The 15,781-nt window shown below is 54.6% G+C and overlaps 3 protein-coding genes across 3 annotated transcripts; 2 read left to right on the top strand and 1 right to left on the bottom strand.

Annotated features, from left to right (window-relative positions):
- Window positions 1-106: 106 nt before the first annotated feature.
- KRP23_12184 (NFX1-type zinc finger-containing protein 1) lies at window positions 107-11,753 on the top strand (the record flags this gene model as incomplete). The annotated part of the gene is made up of 2 exons (XM_067882769.1): window positions 107-9,776; window positions 9,868-11,753. The coding sequence occupies 2 exons, from the start codon at window positions 107-109 to the stop codon at window positions 11,751-11,753; spliced, it is 11,556 nt and encodes a 3,851-aa protein (XP_067739792.1).
- Window positions 11,754-11,940: 187 nt separating this feature from the next.
- KRP23_12185 (RxLR effector protein CRE9) lies at window positions 11,941-12,420 on the bottom strand (the record flags this gene model as incomplete). The annotated part of the gene is made up of 1 exon (XM_067882770.1): window positions 11,941-12,420. One exon carries the CDS (start codon window positions 12,418-12,420, stop codon window positions 11,941-11,943), a length of 480 nt encoding a protein of 159 aa, XP_067739793.1.
- A 1,982-nt stretch (window positions 12,421-14,402) lies between these two features.
- KRP23_12186 (uncharacterized protein) lies at window positions 14,403-14,861 on the top strand (the record flags this gene model as incomplete). The annotated part of the gene is made up of 1 exon (XM_067882771.1): window positions 14,403-14,861. The coding sequence occupies one exon, from the start codon at window positions 14,403-14,405 to the stop codon at window positions 14,859-14,861; it is 459 nt and encodes a 152-aa protein (XP_067739794.1).
- Between the last annotated feature and the right edge of the window lie 920 nt (window positions 14,862-15,781).

Genomic DNA, 15,781 nt, shown 5'->3' on the forward strand with positions numbered 1-15,781 from the left:
CTGGGAAAAGTCTGACGTGACCAGGTCCATCACTGTCAGGTCCTTTCGTGCCTCACTTCGAATTGATCCTCCCCGAGCAAAGAGGACAAACAAGTAGAGCGCTAGGATGGTTGGAGGTCGTGATGGCGGTCGTCGTGGAGGTGGAAGGCAAGGAACCAGAGGGCGGGGGAGAGGAAGAGGCTACGATGACCGGAGTCAAGGTCGAGGCCGAGGTCGCGGGTTTCAAGGAGGTGGCAACCGGATTCAACAACTGCCGTCGAACCCGTCGAACCTGCAGTTCATCCGCTCACTCAAGAAGTGTCCGAACCACAAGTTGAAGGAGACGATCGACCACATGCACAAGGCCTGGGTCAGTTGCTGGCAAGGGGGCGATAATCTACCGCTGGAGGCGCTGAAGACTTTGCTGTCGGCGTTGGCCCGACTGCCGTTTTCAGCGTCGATCGCACCGCCTCCACTGCCTGCGTGCAGTCGAGCAGTGTCGTCATTACTGAGCCACGACGGAGGTGAGGAAGCTCTGGATGGCAATGACGAAACGTTAGAGAGCGTTGAGCTGGTTGAGCGAGTCGTGAAGCGGTTGATGAAGTTCACGTGGGACCTGAAGAGAGACGACGTGAAGGACGCATTGGACGAGATGATCGCAGAAGCGGACAGCAAGTTAAGTGTCCGACTGAAGGCTCATCGTCCGGTACGTGGTCGCTTGGCAGCGCTGTTGACAGAGCTGGACAAGCCCTGGATTGTCCAGGTGAAAGATCGTGAAGCTACGGAAGTTGTGCAGAAAGCGGCTCAGGATTGGCGACACCCAACTGTGGCGTGGCTTGCGGACTACAAGAACTTCCAGCCGACGCTGCTACCCAAGCTGCAAACGTCCCGCTCTACTGAGGGACGAATATATGAGAGTAGCGAGGAATACTTCGCGACGATCATAGAGCTGTGGATCGGCATGACGTTTGTGGAAGGGAACAACGCGTTGCTACCACATTGTACAGTGAAGACGGGTGATAAAGTCTGCGACCAGCCCCTGTGGCCATTCCCGGGCAAGGAGGCTCTGCTCAGGTGCAAGAACTCGCACTGTGACCGCTACGCTACTTGCTTGTGTGCTCACAGACAGCATAGTAAAGGCCTGTGCAGCAAGTGTGCTGGAGAGTACCAGCAGCGGCTTCGGGGGCCTCCGTCCAAGTTTGCTTCGACGCACATCTACGACGCGTTCATCTCCAAGGTGAAGTATGACGGGACCATCTCGATCGAGCAGGTCGCGTCGAGGCGGCCACCGTCGATGGCGATCCACTGGCGCACGACGAAGCGCCTGTCAAGCCCCAACTTGATCGGAATCGTGCGGCTTGCCAGCCGTGAGGCCTCTCTACGGACCACTGACGAGATCTACTGGGCTGAGATTGTGTTCCAAGGCAAAAGCATCGACGAGTTCAGGGCTCGAGAGCGAGGTTGCTTGACGTTCCGCCTGCTCCAGTACCTCGAGGCGCCAGGAAACGCCATGCTGACGCACAATCCGGTTGTGGGAGACGCTGTCGCAATTATCGACTGCCAGACGTTCGTGCCGGAGTTCGTGCCAGTGCTGAAAGCTCTGGAGACGCAGCGTCACATGCCTATGCCGTTCCAGGACGGCGCGCTACTCAACTTGTGCGATGAAGCGAGCTTCAGCCTCGAACAAGTCGCCAATGACTACGAGGGTGACGATGAAGATATCTACTCTACGATGGACAGTGGTGGACTGGTAACCAACGCTTTGATGCGGATGGTGATCCAGATGTCACTACTAGATCCTATCGTCGACATTCGTCGAGATGAAGCGCTTCGTAGCCGCTTGGAGAGGTCGTTGCTGGCGCTGGTGAATAGTGCGACCTTAGATGCCGGCCAACTCAAGAGCTTTACCGAGGCGCTGATGTACCCGGTGCACTGTACACAAGGACCACCTGGCACAGGCAAATCCTACTTGGGTGTTGTCGTGGTTCGAGCCTTGCTGATCGTGCGAGACCTCTGGAAGATGAAGAACAGCGACATTGGAGACCCGCCGATCCTGGTGCTTTCGTACAAGAACCACGCGATCGACGAGTTCCTGCTCGACTTGCTGCGGTCGGAACCTACACTGGGCCATGCTCCAACTGCGACTCCCTACTTTGGTAGATACTACCACAGGAGCTACCAAGGCAACAACTTCAAGAGGCTTGTGCGTATCGGTGGAGGCTGCAATGAGCCGGAGCTGGAGCAGTACCGTGAGCGCAACGTGGCTTTCTCCGACCCCAGTGTCCGTGCAGTGTCTGTGCGTATCGAGGAGTGCCAGGAGTTGCGTGAGCAGTGGCACAAGTTTCGTGACTGCTTTGCCCCCATCGTTGAGGGGCAAAATACTGTTGCAGGCGGAACCAAATCGCTGTGTATTGAAGACTGGAAGGTTGTTCAGAGTGCTGTCCCTGCCGCGTCATCTGCGGTGGCAACGCTTATGAAGCTCTGGAAGACTATGCAACCGGAAGTTGAAGATAAACCTGCGGTCTCAGCGGACTGCGAAGAGGAGGAGGAATTGTTGAGCGACAACGACAGCGAAGGTTTCTTGGAGACTGCTTCTAGCCGCTTAGTGTCTCCACTCGAGGCTGTGGAGTCTGTGCTCAAGAAGAAATTAGCACTGAGGAACGCAGATATCGCCCAGTTGTATGGCGGGATCAAGCACTACGACGCTAGCTTCCACCCGCAGGAAGTGCTGTACCGGTGGATCTCAGGCTTTTGCCCTCTTCCAGCGTGTGCGTTCCAACCCGAACCTTGCGTGGCCGTTTGTGACGATGGTAGTCGTTTCTGTCGCGAGCACTCGTGCATGTTCACGCTGGATGGAGAAGGTTTCTGCCTCGATGGAGTCACTCCCAAGCGATTGTACTGCGAGAGACACTTGTGCTCGGCTGACACGTGCAAGAACAGTAAACTGGACGAGACGCAGGCGTTTTGCGAAGATCACGCGTGTTTCGTGTGCTTGGCTCGAGATGAGGTGGCGGACGTTGCTGTGGACGAGCCCCCTCGGCATTCGTGTGAGCGACATCCGCTGTGCTGGGGCTTGGATGGAATGTGCTCGGAAGTGGCAGAGCCCAACTCTTCCTACTGCAAAGCTCATGCCGAGGACTTGTACTGCAAATGGGTCTCGAAACGTGGTGTGTCGTGCCAGGAGATTGCTACGACAGGGCAGTATTGTGGGAAACACCACGCTGCTGTAGAAGCCGAAGAAGCTCGCAGGGCCCAAAGCAGTGCTGACAAATGCCAGGCCAGCACCAAGAAGGGAAAACCATGCAAAGGGAAGCCCTTGTCTGGCTCTGACTACTGCAGGGACCACGTAGGGCGTCATAACCTATTGGCAACCCAACTTCAGCCTGCAGCAAAAGGTTACAAGAAAGCTGTAACCCGAGAGGAAGCCACGCCACAAGAATTACCGGATATTCAGCCTGCAGACAAGGAGGACACTACGCCTGAAGAATTATCGGACGCTCAGCCCGTGCACTCGTCCGGTCAATCTGGTGTTCAAGATGAAGGCGCAGAGGAATCGAAAGAGCCGGAAGACGATCTCTGCAGCTCCGATAGCGACCTGGAGGACGTTGTCGACGCCGAACAATACGCGAACGAGGACGAAGTCGAGGAGTCCGAGCACTTGCAGCATCTACGCGAAGTCTACGAGGTTGAAGAAGATGAATACGATGAGGCAATGGAGACTGTTGACGAGGAGGTTGACGAAGAGAGGGCTCCTTGGACTGTATCGGACCAGACGATGCTGCCTCCTGAGGAATGGCATTGGGATATGACGCTGGAAGAGCGGTGGAACGCGCTCTTTTCGGTCTTGAACCTGTGGGGGGAGCTCAACACGCGCATGCAGCACGCTTTCGTCAAGACAATTGAAGAGCTGAAGATCGAACTCCATCGTGAGATTCTCCGGGCCAATTCTCGGGTGTATGAGGGCAAGGCTGTTATCGGTGGGACCATCACTGGGTGCGTGTCCCGCCTCGAGGCCATTCGAACTACGAATCCGTTCGCGATTTTGGTGGAGGAAGCGTCCGAAGTGATGGAGCCGCTGCTGTTCTCGTGCTTCAGCTCTTCGACTCGAAAGCTGGAGATGATTGGCGACCACATGCAGCTGCAGCCGTCGGTCATGGGCCGCATCGACTTCGAGCGAGTCAACAAGATCAACATCTCGATGTTCGAGCGGCTGATCAGTGCTCCTCCCGGCAACGAGGTCCCTTCCTCCGTCTTGTCGATCCAGCGGCGAATGCGCAAGAACATTTGTGACCTCACGCGCAACTTTTACAGCGAGATCACGACGATTGAAGACCACGAAGTGTGCAGCACTAAAGTCATTGGTGGAGCCAACAGAGCTAAGCGTACAGCTCCTCTTCTGGATGCTTGTGAAGGAGAAGGACGCGAAGTCCCCGGGGTATCGCCGCACATTTTCTTCTGGACGCACACTGGCGCCCAACAGCGAGCGTCGGTCGGGTTGTCCCGTGTAAACCACCAGGAAGCGGCTATGGCCTGCAAGCTCGTGCAGTACTTGGTGAGCTGCGGTGTGCCTCCCAAGTCCATCGCAGTGCTGACTCCATACAAAGGCCAGCTCATGTTGATGAGGAAAACAGTGATGAACACCGTTGGACTGCGCACGATGACTAAGGGACGAGACGCGAAGCCCGTCCCAGCGTGTTTCATGTCCACTGTGGACCGCTTCCAAGGCGACGAAGCGGATGTCGTGATCATATCGCTGGTCATCGACGGCAAGTCTCGCACGCCCTTCGTGAAGCTCCAGAACCGAATGATCGTCTTGCTGAGTCGAGCGCGTCTCGGGATGTACGTCGTGGGTAACGTGGAGTACTTCGGCGAGACTGCGCACTGGCAAAAGACGCTGAGTCTTCTCAAGAACGAGGCCGAGTGTGACAACTCTACGGGCTCAGAAATCACTACGTACGATGGGCCGCGGATTGGTCCTGCGCTTCCGATCTGCTGCCCTGGACACCGAAGCTCCGTGGCGTTGGCTAAAGAGGAGAAGGACTTGAAGCTGGGCTTTTGCACGGTGGTGTGTTCGGTGGAGCTGTCGTGCTCTCACGAGTGTGGGTTGATGTGCCACTGGCCTCACGTGGACAAGCACAACAAGAACTGCAAGGTGGACGTTGCGTCGCCTTGCACCCGCCACCCGCGCGTGCTAAAATGCTCTGCAGTGACGGCCTCGTGCGGCAAAATGTCCGTCCACGAAGCCCTCGAGAAGTACAAATGTGACGTTCGTGTGGACGTGAGTTTGCCCTGTGGCCACAGTCAGAAGATGAAGTGCCACGCACACAGTGACATTGAGGCTCAGCGTGCTGCGTGGCCTGTGTGCAACAAGGAGGCGATCGCGCCGTTCGTGTACGCTGACTGCAAGCACATCTTCAAGTGCACGTGCAGCGAGTTTGATCGGTATTCCAAGGGCCAAGCGCCTCCGTGCATCGAGAGGGTGGAATTCTCGCCGCCTTGCCAGCACACGGTGTCGTTATCGTGTCATGATCGCCAGGCCTACGTGAACCAAACCCGTCGGTTTGTTTGCAAGGAGAAGGTGAAGGTGGCTCTGCCTCGCTGTGGCCATGAAACGACAGTGTCGTGTCCGACAGCGGAGACGCTGAAGGACTGGAGTGGGGATTCCTGTCCAACGCTGGGCTTCGTCCAGGAGGGCGAGTCGTACGGACCGAAAGACTACTTCTGCAAGCAAACGGTCAAGTTTCAGCGCCGTTGCGGTCACCACGAGATGGTTCGCTGTGAGCGAGCCTTTGAGCTGGCGCAAACCCCTTCTCGATGCGCGGAGCCCGTCGTCATTTCAAACCCTGAGTGCGGCCACGAGTGCTCTACCACTTGCTCTGAGAAAGACCGACTGCTGGTCAAGGTCGATCAAAGCTCGGATGGTCTCGAGACGGATATCAATCCACTAGAAGTGGTGAAGGAAGGGGACTCGAGTAACTTCCGCGCCTTCGGACTCGCTGTTCAATGCTCGCGCGACGTAGAGTACGTTCGCTCCTGCGGCCACAAGACCAAGATGAAATGCAGCGAAGCACGCCGCTCCACGTCAGTGTGCGAAGAACTGGTGCGTGTGAACTTACCACTTTGCGGACATGTTGTGCGTCTGCCATGCCACTTGCGTAAATATCTGAGCGCGTGGCACCCATGGCCAGAACTGGGTCCCGCGATTCAGCTCTTGCACGACGAGAGCGTGGTCGTGGATACTTTACCGCTACCTCAAGCTCGACCTTCAGACCTAAGAGCCGTACTCAAGGATTGCGTGGACTCTGTGCGGTTCCGTCGGACCACTACGTGCGGCCACGATATCGAGATGAAGTGCTGCGACGCCTTCAAAATTCTGCAGGGTACGCAGCCCCCAAGTCCATGCATCGTTCGTGCGTTGAAGCGGTTAAATTGCGGACACGAAGTGACCATGAAGTGCTCGGAGGAGGTCGATAGCGTGCACTGCAAGGAGGCTGTCGAAAAGCCTTGCTGGAACTTTGCGACCTGTGGCAGTAAACTCACAGTGCCTTGCCGAGCATCAGCGGACACGGTGACGTGCTCAAAGGAAACGGAATGGGTGTGCTCGGCGGGTCACTCATTTGCGTTGAAACTTTGCAGTAGCGGTCCGCCTTCGGACTGTCCACGTTGTTCAGTGCACCGACTGGATGCAGCGATCAAGGACACACAGCGTACCATGAGTGACAAGACGTTGAGTCTTTGGCCAGCAGCAGATGTCCGAGTCTTGCTGGATGTGGACGGTGTGACGAATGTCACGATGAGTGTCGCCAGCAAACGAGCTTTCCTGCGTCGTAAGATGCAACTGCTTCACCGGTTTAAGGAAGGTCTCGATACGACTCCGAAATGGTCGGATACTGTGTTCGCTCCGGTGGAGTTTCCCGTGTTCGTGGTGCTAAACCGAAAGCTGCAGAAGGTCCATATCGACAAGTTCGAGCTGAAAGACTTCGGTGTACCAAACCTGAACGGAATTGAGGTCTGCGAGGCCACGCAGGAAAACTTGGAGCGTGTTGTGTGTGGCAATGCTTCTGTCCTTTTCGGCCGTCTTCACACGGTGAAACACTTGAGAAATCCCGTCGATTTCCCAAAGAACCAAGGCAAGAAAGGTGTGGTCTTGCGTAATTGGGCAAGTCGCCAATGCTCACACGGATATGACGCGCTTTATCGTGACGCAAAGGCTGGTAAAAAAGGAGGCACTTGGATCGTGTGGGCTCCCCACGCGCTGTTCCCTACTCATCGGGTCGAAATTACGGGCGTGAACAAGGAGAAAATCTTGAATTGTTTGCCAGAGAAGACGCAAGTGACGCAAGCACCACTAAAAATTAGTTTCGAGAAGCCGACAGGAGTAGCAAACCTGGACGAGGAAAAGGTTGCTCCCACGCAGCCGCCGTCAACCATTTCTGACGAAACCCTTGACAAAATTCGACTGTTAGCCGGGTCCGTGAGCCCGCTGTACGAGAAGCTGCGCGTGTGGTACCCGTGGGATGGCAAATCGCTGTCTACAGGAGCCGTCGAGGCCATTCCTCAACGCGTGGAGAAATCGCTGGCTGCAAAGTTGAAGTTTATCCCAGCAACAATTACGGACAACAAGGAGCAGACGACGAGTGCGTTTGGTGGGATCAAGTTCGTGAAGACGGTGCAGAGTCAAGGGAAGCTGAGAGAGGATGGAAATCTGTTCCTGGCGCTGGAATTGCTCGCTGTACGGAAGCAAGACACGGAAGAAGCACGCTTGAAACTGGAGGAATACGTCACGCGGGTGTGCGATGAGAGCGGCTACGCACACCCACTCGTGGTTGTCGCTATCGCCCGCTTGGCTGTTCGCTTGAGTCAGTCAAAGTCCTCAGGCGTCCAACGGAAGCTGCTTGAGACCTTCGCTGAGCTTTATCCAGAGGCCAGTAGTATATGGTTGAGTGAGACGGAGGCGAAGCTTGTACAGACTGTGGTCGGCTCAGCTGATGGGATCAGTTCTATCGTCACTGGTTCCATGTCTGCGAAGGAGAAGTGGGCGAGCCTGCAGAGTCAATACGGCTGCCGGTCGGACGCAATGGATGATCTACTGAAGCTGGTGGGTCTGCAGAAGGTGAAGCACGCAGCAGTAAATCTGTTCAAGAACGCGATGGCGCTGCAGCAGCTCTCTGCTACCCAACGAAAGAAGAACGCGATGGCTTTCAACTATTGCTTTGTAGGCAATCCGGGCACAGGGAAAACGACCGTGGCGCGGTTGTTTGCCAACGTTCTGAAGGACTCGAAGATCCGCCCGACAAATACCTTCGTGGAGTGCAGTGCGCAGAAGCTGAAGGACGATGGTGCAGCCGAATTCCGCTTGCAACTGGAGAAGGCGACGGGCGGCGTCTTGTTCATCGACGAGGCGTACGAGTTGGATCCTGCGGGTGACTTTAAAGGCAAACCGATCGTGGCGGAGTTGTTGCCAGCAGCTGAGGACATGCGGGGCGAGCTGTCGATTATCCTCGCAGGCTACGAGGACGACATTCAGAAGAAGCTGTACGCCTACAACGACGGCCTCCCGTCGCGCTTCCAAGAAGTTACGTTCGAAGACTTTGATGCTCACGATTTGGAGGTTGTGTGGGACGGGTTGGCAAGAGATCGTGGCTGGGACTACGAGAAGGAGATCGTAAAGGTTGCGTGTCGGCGCTTAGCCAAGGCTGCGGGACGCAAAGGGTTTGGGAATGCGCGAGCAGTACGGATGCTGTTCGAGCAAGCGGTCAAAGAGGCCATGGCGCGCGAAGACTTTGACGGGACGCTCACGCTCAGGTTTGAGACGGTGGACTTGCTTGGCGGTCGTCCGTCCACGAACCCCAAGCTTCAGGCAGTACTGGATGAAGTGGAGGAGAAGACTGGCTGGCGAACGATTAAAGAGGAGATGAAGAAGCTGGTGCGCATCAGTGACGAGAACTACGAGCGCGAACTCAAGGGGCAGGAGACGGTGCCGCTGTGTCTCAATCGCTTGTTCTTGGGCAATCCTGGTACGGGGAAGACGACGTGCGCCGGATACTATGGGCGTGTTTTGAAGGCGCTTCATTTCTTGAGCAACGGGGAAGTCGTGAAGAAGACGGCGGGTGACTTTGTCGGCAGTCACGTGGGCGAGTCCCAGACGAAAACGTCCCAGATTCTGGACATGTCGAAGGGGAAAGTGCTGGTCATTGACGAAGCCTACAACCTGAACGACAACATGTACGGCAAGCAAGCGCTGGACGTGCTGGTTGAGAAGGTTCAGGGGACAGAGAGCGACGACTTGGCGGTGCTGCTGATCGGGTACGAGCACGAGATGCTGGAAATGCTGCGGACGCAGAACCCAGGACTGATGCGGCGCTTCCCTCCGCAGTACGCTTTCCACTTCGAAGACTACACAGAGCACGAACTTCTGGACATTCTGGAATGGAACTGTGCGAAGCGAAGCGTGACTTGTCCGTCCGCTGTGGCCGAGGCGTTGTTGAAGCAGTTGGCTCTTCAAAAGACCCAGCCGAACTTTGGCAACGCTGGCGCGGTGGAGCAGTTGCTGAAGCAGGCGCTGGGCAGGGCGATTAGCCGTCCGATGGTGAACGGAGCGACCGTACTGACGTTGGAGGATGTTGGCGAGGATACAGCAACGGAGCAGAGAGACCCGCTCACGTTGCTTGACAAGTTGTACCGCATGGACGAGATCAGGGAGCAGTTGACACAGCTGCGAAACCAAATGATTGTTGCGGACCGGGAGGGGTCTGGGCTCCCCAAAGTGGGTCACTTTGTCTTCCGTGGGTCTCCAGGTACGGGAAAGACTACGGTTGCCAGGGCGATGGCTCAAATTCTACATGGGATGGGGGGTGTTGGCCACGACGAAGCTGGTCGAGACGTCAGGACTGGACCTAACGGCTCAATACGTTGGGCAAACGAAGCAAAAGGTGACTGACAAGCTTGGTGAGGCGAAGGGTGGGCTGCTGTTCATCGATGAAGCGTACGAACTAGGCAAAGGTATGTACGGTGAAGAGGCCATGACGACGCTAGTAGCTGCGATGACGGATCCTTCCTACGCTGGTATGGTCATCATCATTGCGGGGTACCCGAAGGACGTGGACCAAATGCTGGACCGCAACGTTGGTCTCAAGAGCAGGTTCACGCGGTTCATCGACTTTCCTGACTGGGAGGCGCAAGACGCGGTGGTGTTCTTGAGCGAGAAGGCGGAGGCGGAGACTTTCGAGCTGGAAAGCGAGGCCGTGCTGTCGCTGCAGCAAACGTTCGTGGAGCTGAAGAAGCTGAGCAACTTTGGCAATGGCCGTGACGCAGTACGCGTGTGGGAGGAGTTGCTGCAGTGTCGCGCCCAACGTGTAGTAGACGAACCTGAGGAAGAACAAACCATTACGGAAAGTGACGCAGAGAAGGCTGGGGAAAAAGTGTTGGTAGCGCGTCGAGGAGGCGGCGTGCCAGGGAAGCGAGTAGCAACCGATGAAGATCCGATGAAGTTGCTGGATGGTTTGTACCGGATGGAGCAAATTCGTGCTCAACTTTCGCGCTTGCAAATGGAGATGGCAGTGGCGGCGCGTGAAGGCTCGACGCGTCCTGAGATCGGTCACTTTGTGTTCCGTGGCTCCCCTGGCACCGGTAAGACGTCAGTTGCGCGGGTGATGGCTCAGATACTGCACGCTATGAGCGCGCTGGGGACCACGAAGCTCGTCGAGACTTCAGGCTTAGACCTGACTGGGGAGTATCTAGGCCAGACCAAGACGAAAGTGACGGAGAAGCTGGTTGAAGCCAAGGGTGGGCTGCTGTTCATCGATGAAGCGTACGAACTAGGCAAAGGTATGTACGGTGAAGAGGCCATGACGACGCTCGTGGCCGCGATGACGGACCCTTCCTACGCTGGTATGGTGATCGTGATTGCTGGCTACCCGAAGGACATGGACGTCATGCTCAAGCGCAACGCTGGCCTCAAGAGCAGATTCACGCGGTTCATCGACTTCCCCGACTGGGAAGCAGACGACGGCGTGGCATTCGTACGCGCGAAGGCTGAAGCGGAGGAGATTAACTTGGAAAGAGGAGCCGAGTCGGTGCTGCGTCAGGTATTTGCCGGGCTGAAGCAGTTGGATGGCTTTGGCAATGGACGAGATGCTGTGCGAGTGTGGAAGGAGCTACTGCAGTGTCGCGCGCAACGAGTATACGAGACGCCCGAGGGAGCTCGTACTATCACTGCGAAGGACGCAACCATGGCAGGTGACTTCATCTTGGCGTCCCGACGGCCTCCAGAGGGACCAGTACTCTCACAGTCGTCGTTGCCCAGTGACACTTCGATGGTCATGACGCAGCAACATGAGCCACAAAGCCAAGAATCGTTGAGCGAGTTGACGCAAGAGCCTGAAGAAAAGCCGATCGAGGACTTAGTGGAAGAGATGGAGTCTCTTTCGGCTGGTGAGGAGTCTGTCGAGGTGGACGCTGAAGAGGACCCGGACGCTGAGGAAGACGAAAAGACCAAAGAGCAGCGAGACCCTGGCGTCCCCGATGAAGACTGGGACGAGTTGGAGCGCGCGAAAGAGGCGCACGCTGCTCATCTGGATACACTGCGCCGTGCCCGCGACCAAGCGAAGCTGGAAGAAGAGCGTCGCCGAGCTAGGGCGATCCAGGAGAAGATTCGTCGGATCTGCCCTTGTCCCGCGGGGTACGAGTGGTACAAGAGCGGCGGAGGATGGCGCTGCGGCGGAGGCAGCCACTTTGTGTCGGATGCCCAGCTGAACAGCCAATTTACGTGTTAAGGAACAGGAAGCGATGAAGTTGTTACCCGCTGAGGACGTAGTCAACAAGGCGCAATACATAAGGCCAGCCTGCGTTGTTGTCTGACAGGCATTTAATGCTACAGCCAGGAGAGTATCGTTTTACCGAAGCAACAAACCAGAAGAGAGAGAAGATTACTTATCGCTTTCCGCGTTACGCCAGTAGATTCTAAGCGTACAGCTTGTACATTGCAATGGCGGCCGTAAGGATGAGCGTCGCCAACGTGACGCCGTACAAAAACTTGAGGCCCGACTTGATGATAGGCCACGCCTTGCGGTTCTTCTTGGCCGCCTCCGCTGCGTTCTTGGCAACTGCGTTAATCTGAGTGTTGGTGAGTGTTTCCGTCTTGGCAGTGACGCCGGCGGCTTGGGCTGCCTTCCGTGCAGCCACTTGTCCCCTGAGCTTGGTGATAAACGTGGCCTCGGTGTTCTTCTTTGCCGCCACTTTTTCCTTCAGGTTGCCGACAAAAGTCTTGGGGTCGATTGCTCTCTCTTCCTCGTCCGTGGCCCACCATTCCTCCGCTAGGTTGCGGCTACCTTTGAGACGACGGACGCTGTTGGCGTTGTCGGCATGTTCGGCGCCGGCGAAGTTGACGCAGCTCGCGACGAAGGTCACTACGAGCAGAGCGAGGAAGACGCTGATACGCATTTCTGTTGAAAATCTCGACGGGATCAGCACTTCCGGGAGCCGATTGAGAAGTGAACTGTCTCGGCAACACCCGATGATAGGATAATATAGAGGAGAGCCGTTGCTCGCCGTTCTTGAGTTCACGGTGCCGTATGTTGCTTTGGCAGAACTCTGCCTCCTTACTCGCTTGCGATGAGAACGCCAATCCGATGTGCTATCTTGTACAGAGCCCAAGATACTTGATCCCCACATCTGGTGGGAAATAGCAATTATGCTGTGACTCTGAGCATCGTAACAATGAAGTGCACAGTAAACATTCCTTCAGCGTACCAACCTGCCGCCTCCTGAAGGAGGACGCTGAAGCTTGGCGAGGAAGCTTCTGAAGTGGACACAGGACGACAAGCACTGCAGTTGAAACACGAGCAACGAGATACGCGAGATTCGCTCGGCGAAGTGTAGTATGGTACATGTATGGCGGTCAGCGTATTCGCGCTGGAACGTTGGTTGACTAAGCAAGTTAGAGCGCTACGTTTGCTGGTTTTACTGTCGAGGTTGGGGCGTAATTGAGGTAGTTTTGGTGTCTACGTTGCTGCAATAAGGTGTTGGTACATGTAGTGCGAATTTCATGAAGCCAAATATTCCTTCACAGCAGAGACCCCTCCGTTTCACACGTTCTCTAGTGGGTGTTATAACAGACGAGCTTGCCCAAGTGATTTCCTTACAGCATCGTTTGTTCTCTTCTTGGCAACGCCCGCCACTTGTCAAGGGTTGTATTAATGAAACGTGAATGTGTCGGCTTCTTCAAGGCAACAACATGACGGAGTTAGCCAGCGATGATCCGAGAGAAGGACCGACAGGACTATTGCCGAGCGTCGCGATGAAAGTCGAAAGACGGTCGATGATTTTCTGGGAGCAAGACCGGCGAGCTGCTATTGTTTCATCCATTCTGCGTGTGATGCCTGAAAACTATTATAGTACTACGTCGTATTATAGAACCCCAGTTGATAACAGCGCCTCATTTCGACAACAACGCGGCCTATTGCAGATTGACTACGTGCTAAAATATTGTCTAAGACTGGTTGATACCTTGAACACTAGCTGCCCTGACACCGGATAATGAGGCCTCGCCAGCATCAGCACATCAACAATACGCCCGACCTCATTACAAGAGTATGGCAAAGAGGTTGATAAAGATACATGAATCGATGCTGTTGAATCAACTTCAGGGTCTTGGAAGTCGTGTATTGCTCAACACTCCAGTGGATACGCTTTAAAGCAAGTGCAGAGTGCCATGAATGTTCGATCTTTGCAGGCGGTTATTTCTCAAAAGCGGCAAAGAAGGACAAGCGTGAATGGCATAAAATCAATGAGGCTGCCAAGATCACTTTAGTACTGTAGTACCACATTGTTGCTGGCACCTAGGAAAAGAGGAAGTAGCAGGTCTGATGTAGTAGCTTGGACAGTTTGACTCGCGATTTTAATAATGAAACGTTTCCCCAAGACAGCATTCTAGCTTTAGTGCTGTCCAACCAACAATCAGCGTGTTACTTAGCTAGTAGCCTGCCGAAATTCAGCGATCCAGACACGAGTGCAACCAACATCAAATCACTCGATAACTCTTACGGTGCGGAGGAAAAAAGTTGTTTTACTAGTTAGGGGCTTCTTGTTTAGTTACCTTACAGTATTCTGTATTCCAAGCCTGGCGATTACAACGGAAAGGAAGTCCCATTGAACTGAGTGGCAGCATCAATGAGAATGCTACTGTACATGCACATAACACACGACGAGCGCACAAGGAACAAGGAACAAGGGAGCTTCATGGAGGGAAATTGGTTTACGGACAGGTGAGCATCGTGCTTAGCAGAGTAATCCAAATGTCTCTCCTACATGAACACAGCTCCACTTGGTGGGCAACCCTCCACGTTTCCCATTTCGGAATCTCCCAGCTCCCAGTCACTCAGGAGCTCTCTTCGTACCTCGGAGTTCCGTCGAGACAAACAGTCATGCGGTTCAGCGTCTTCCTCACCCTCGTCGTTGCCACGTTCATCGCGTGCACCAGCTTCACCAGCGCCGACAATGCGCGCCACCTCAAGGGCAGCGACCTGACTGCGGACGGCGAGGAGCGTGCTGCTAACTTTGGGCAGCTCGACGAAGCCACCAAAAAGCTGAAGGCGGATCAAATCGTCGCCCAGGCTGTGAAGAACTTTAACATTGGCAAAATCAACAGGGCAGCGGACGCCATGAAGGCAGGTGCTGGAAAGGCGGCTGAACTCACCACGAAGCAGCAGGGCCAGATTACCAAGATGGTGGCGGCGGCGGCGAAGAAGAAAGTGCCCTGGTCCAAGACCAAGAAGATCATCGTGGGTCTGGTCGGTTTCAATATTGGTGGGGTCGCTCTGTACGCTCTTTACAAGATGTACATGTCGAACGGCGGTACTGCTACCACTACCACTGCGGCTTAAGCGGCGCTTGTGTAGTTCGAGAGTGGCTTCAGAAGACACGCTATCTTCCGTTCGATTACGATGTGATCAGCACTTCTCTCTCAATCTGAATCCAAACTACAGTTTCGTTTGTTGCCATTTAACTTCTTTGGTTTGCAGTCCGTTCCTATCCACTTTCCCTACGATTGAGTTCTAACCAGGAGCCCCTCCAGCCGTTAAGGCATAAAGGTCACGAACGTTATCGTTCTGGTTCCGCTCTAACCATCGCCTGGTGCGTGAATATAAACGGAGGTGGTGCCAAGTACTGTGGTCGAGTTGAACGTAAGCCTCCATTTTGCTTGATTATTGTTGAGTTACTTTTTCTGCTAGGTTCCTGGAATAATGTGTGTGGGCTTCGTCTACGCTGTTCTGCCACGGAAATACTATACGACAGTCAAACACCAGTCTCACAAAATTCGGGCAAGTTGAAAGAATCGTCACAGTTCTGCCACGCCTGCTCTTTGGATCAATATTATTGTAGCGCGGAACTTAGCAGTATCGCAACATTAAATACTATATGGTCGGACGTTCCCTGCTCAACGAGAGTGTGGGATCGATCAAAGAAATTCCCGCAAAATGCTTAGAAAATATCCGAACCGTACCGGTAACCATTGCTTTAGTAACTTGATGTTTGTACCCGCGTCTGGGTCGCTGAATTTCAGCAGGCTACACTGAAAATACATGACGGGCTGCTTATCGTAGGGCAACACTAAAACCAGAAAGCTGTCATGGGGAAGTGTTGCATTATTGAAATTGAGGCGCCAAAACCAACTGTCCAGGCTACTACTACTATTACTACTACTACTACAGTACAGCAGACCGAACAAAGAATATTATCTAATAATCACTTGTGTCGAGCATTCGTACGACAGTTTGACGACAGTGCTAACTAAATGATACCA

Source organism: Phytophthora ramorum (assembly GCF_020800215.1).
Source record: "Phytophthora ramorum isolate Pr-102 chromosome Unknown Phyram_PR-102_s0014, whole genome shotgun sequence".
Lineage (NCBI taxonomy): Eukaryota > Oomycota > Peronosporomycetes > Peronosporales > Peronosporaceae > Phytophthora > Phytophthora ramorum.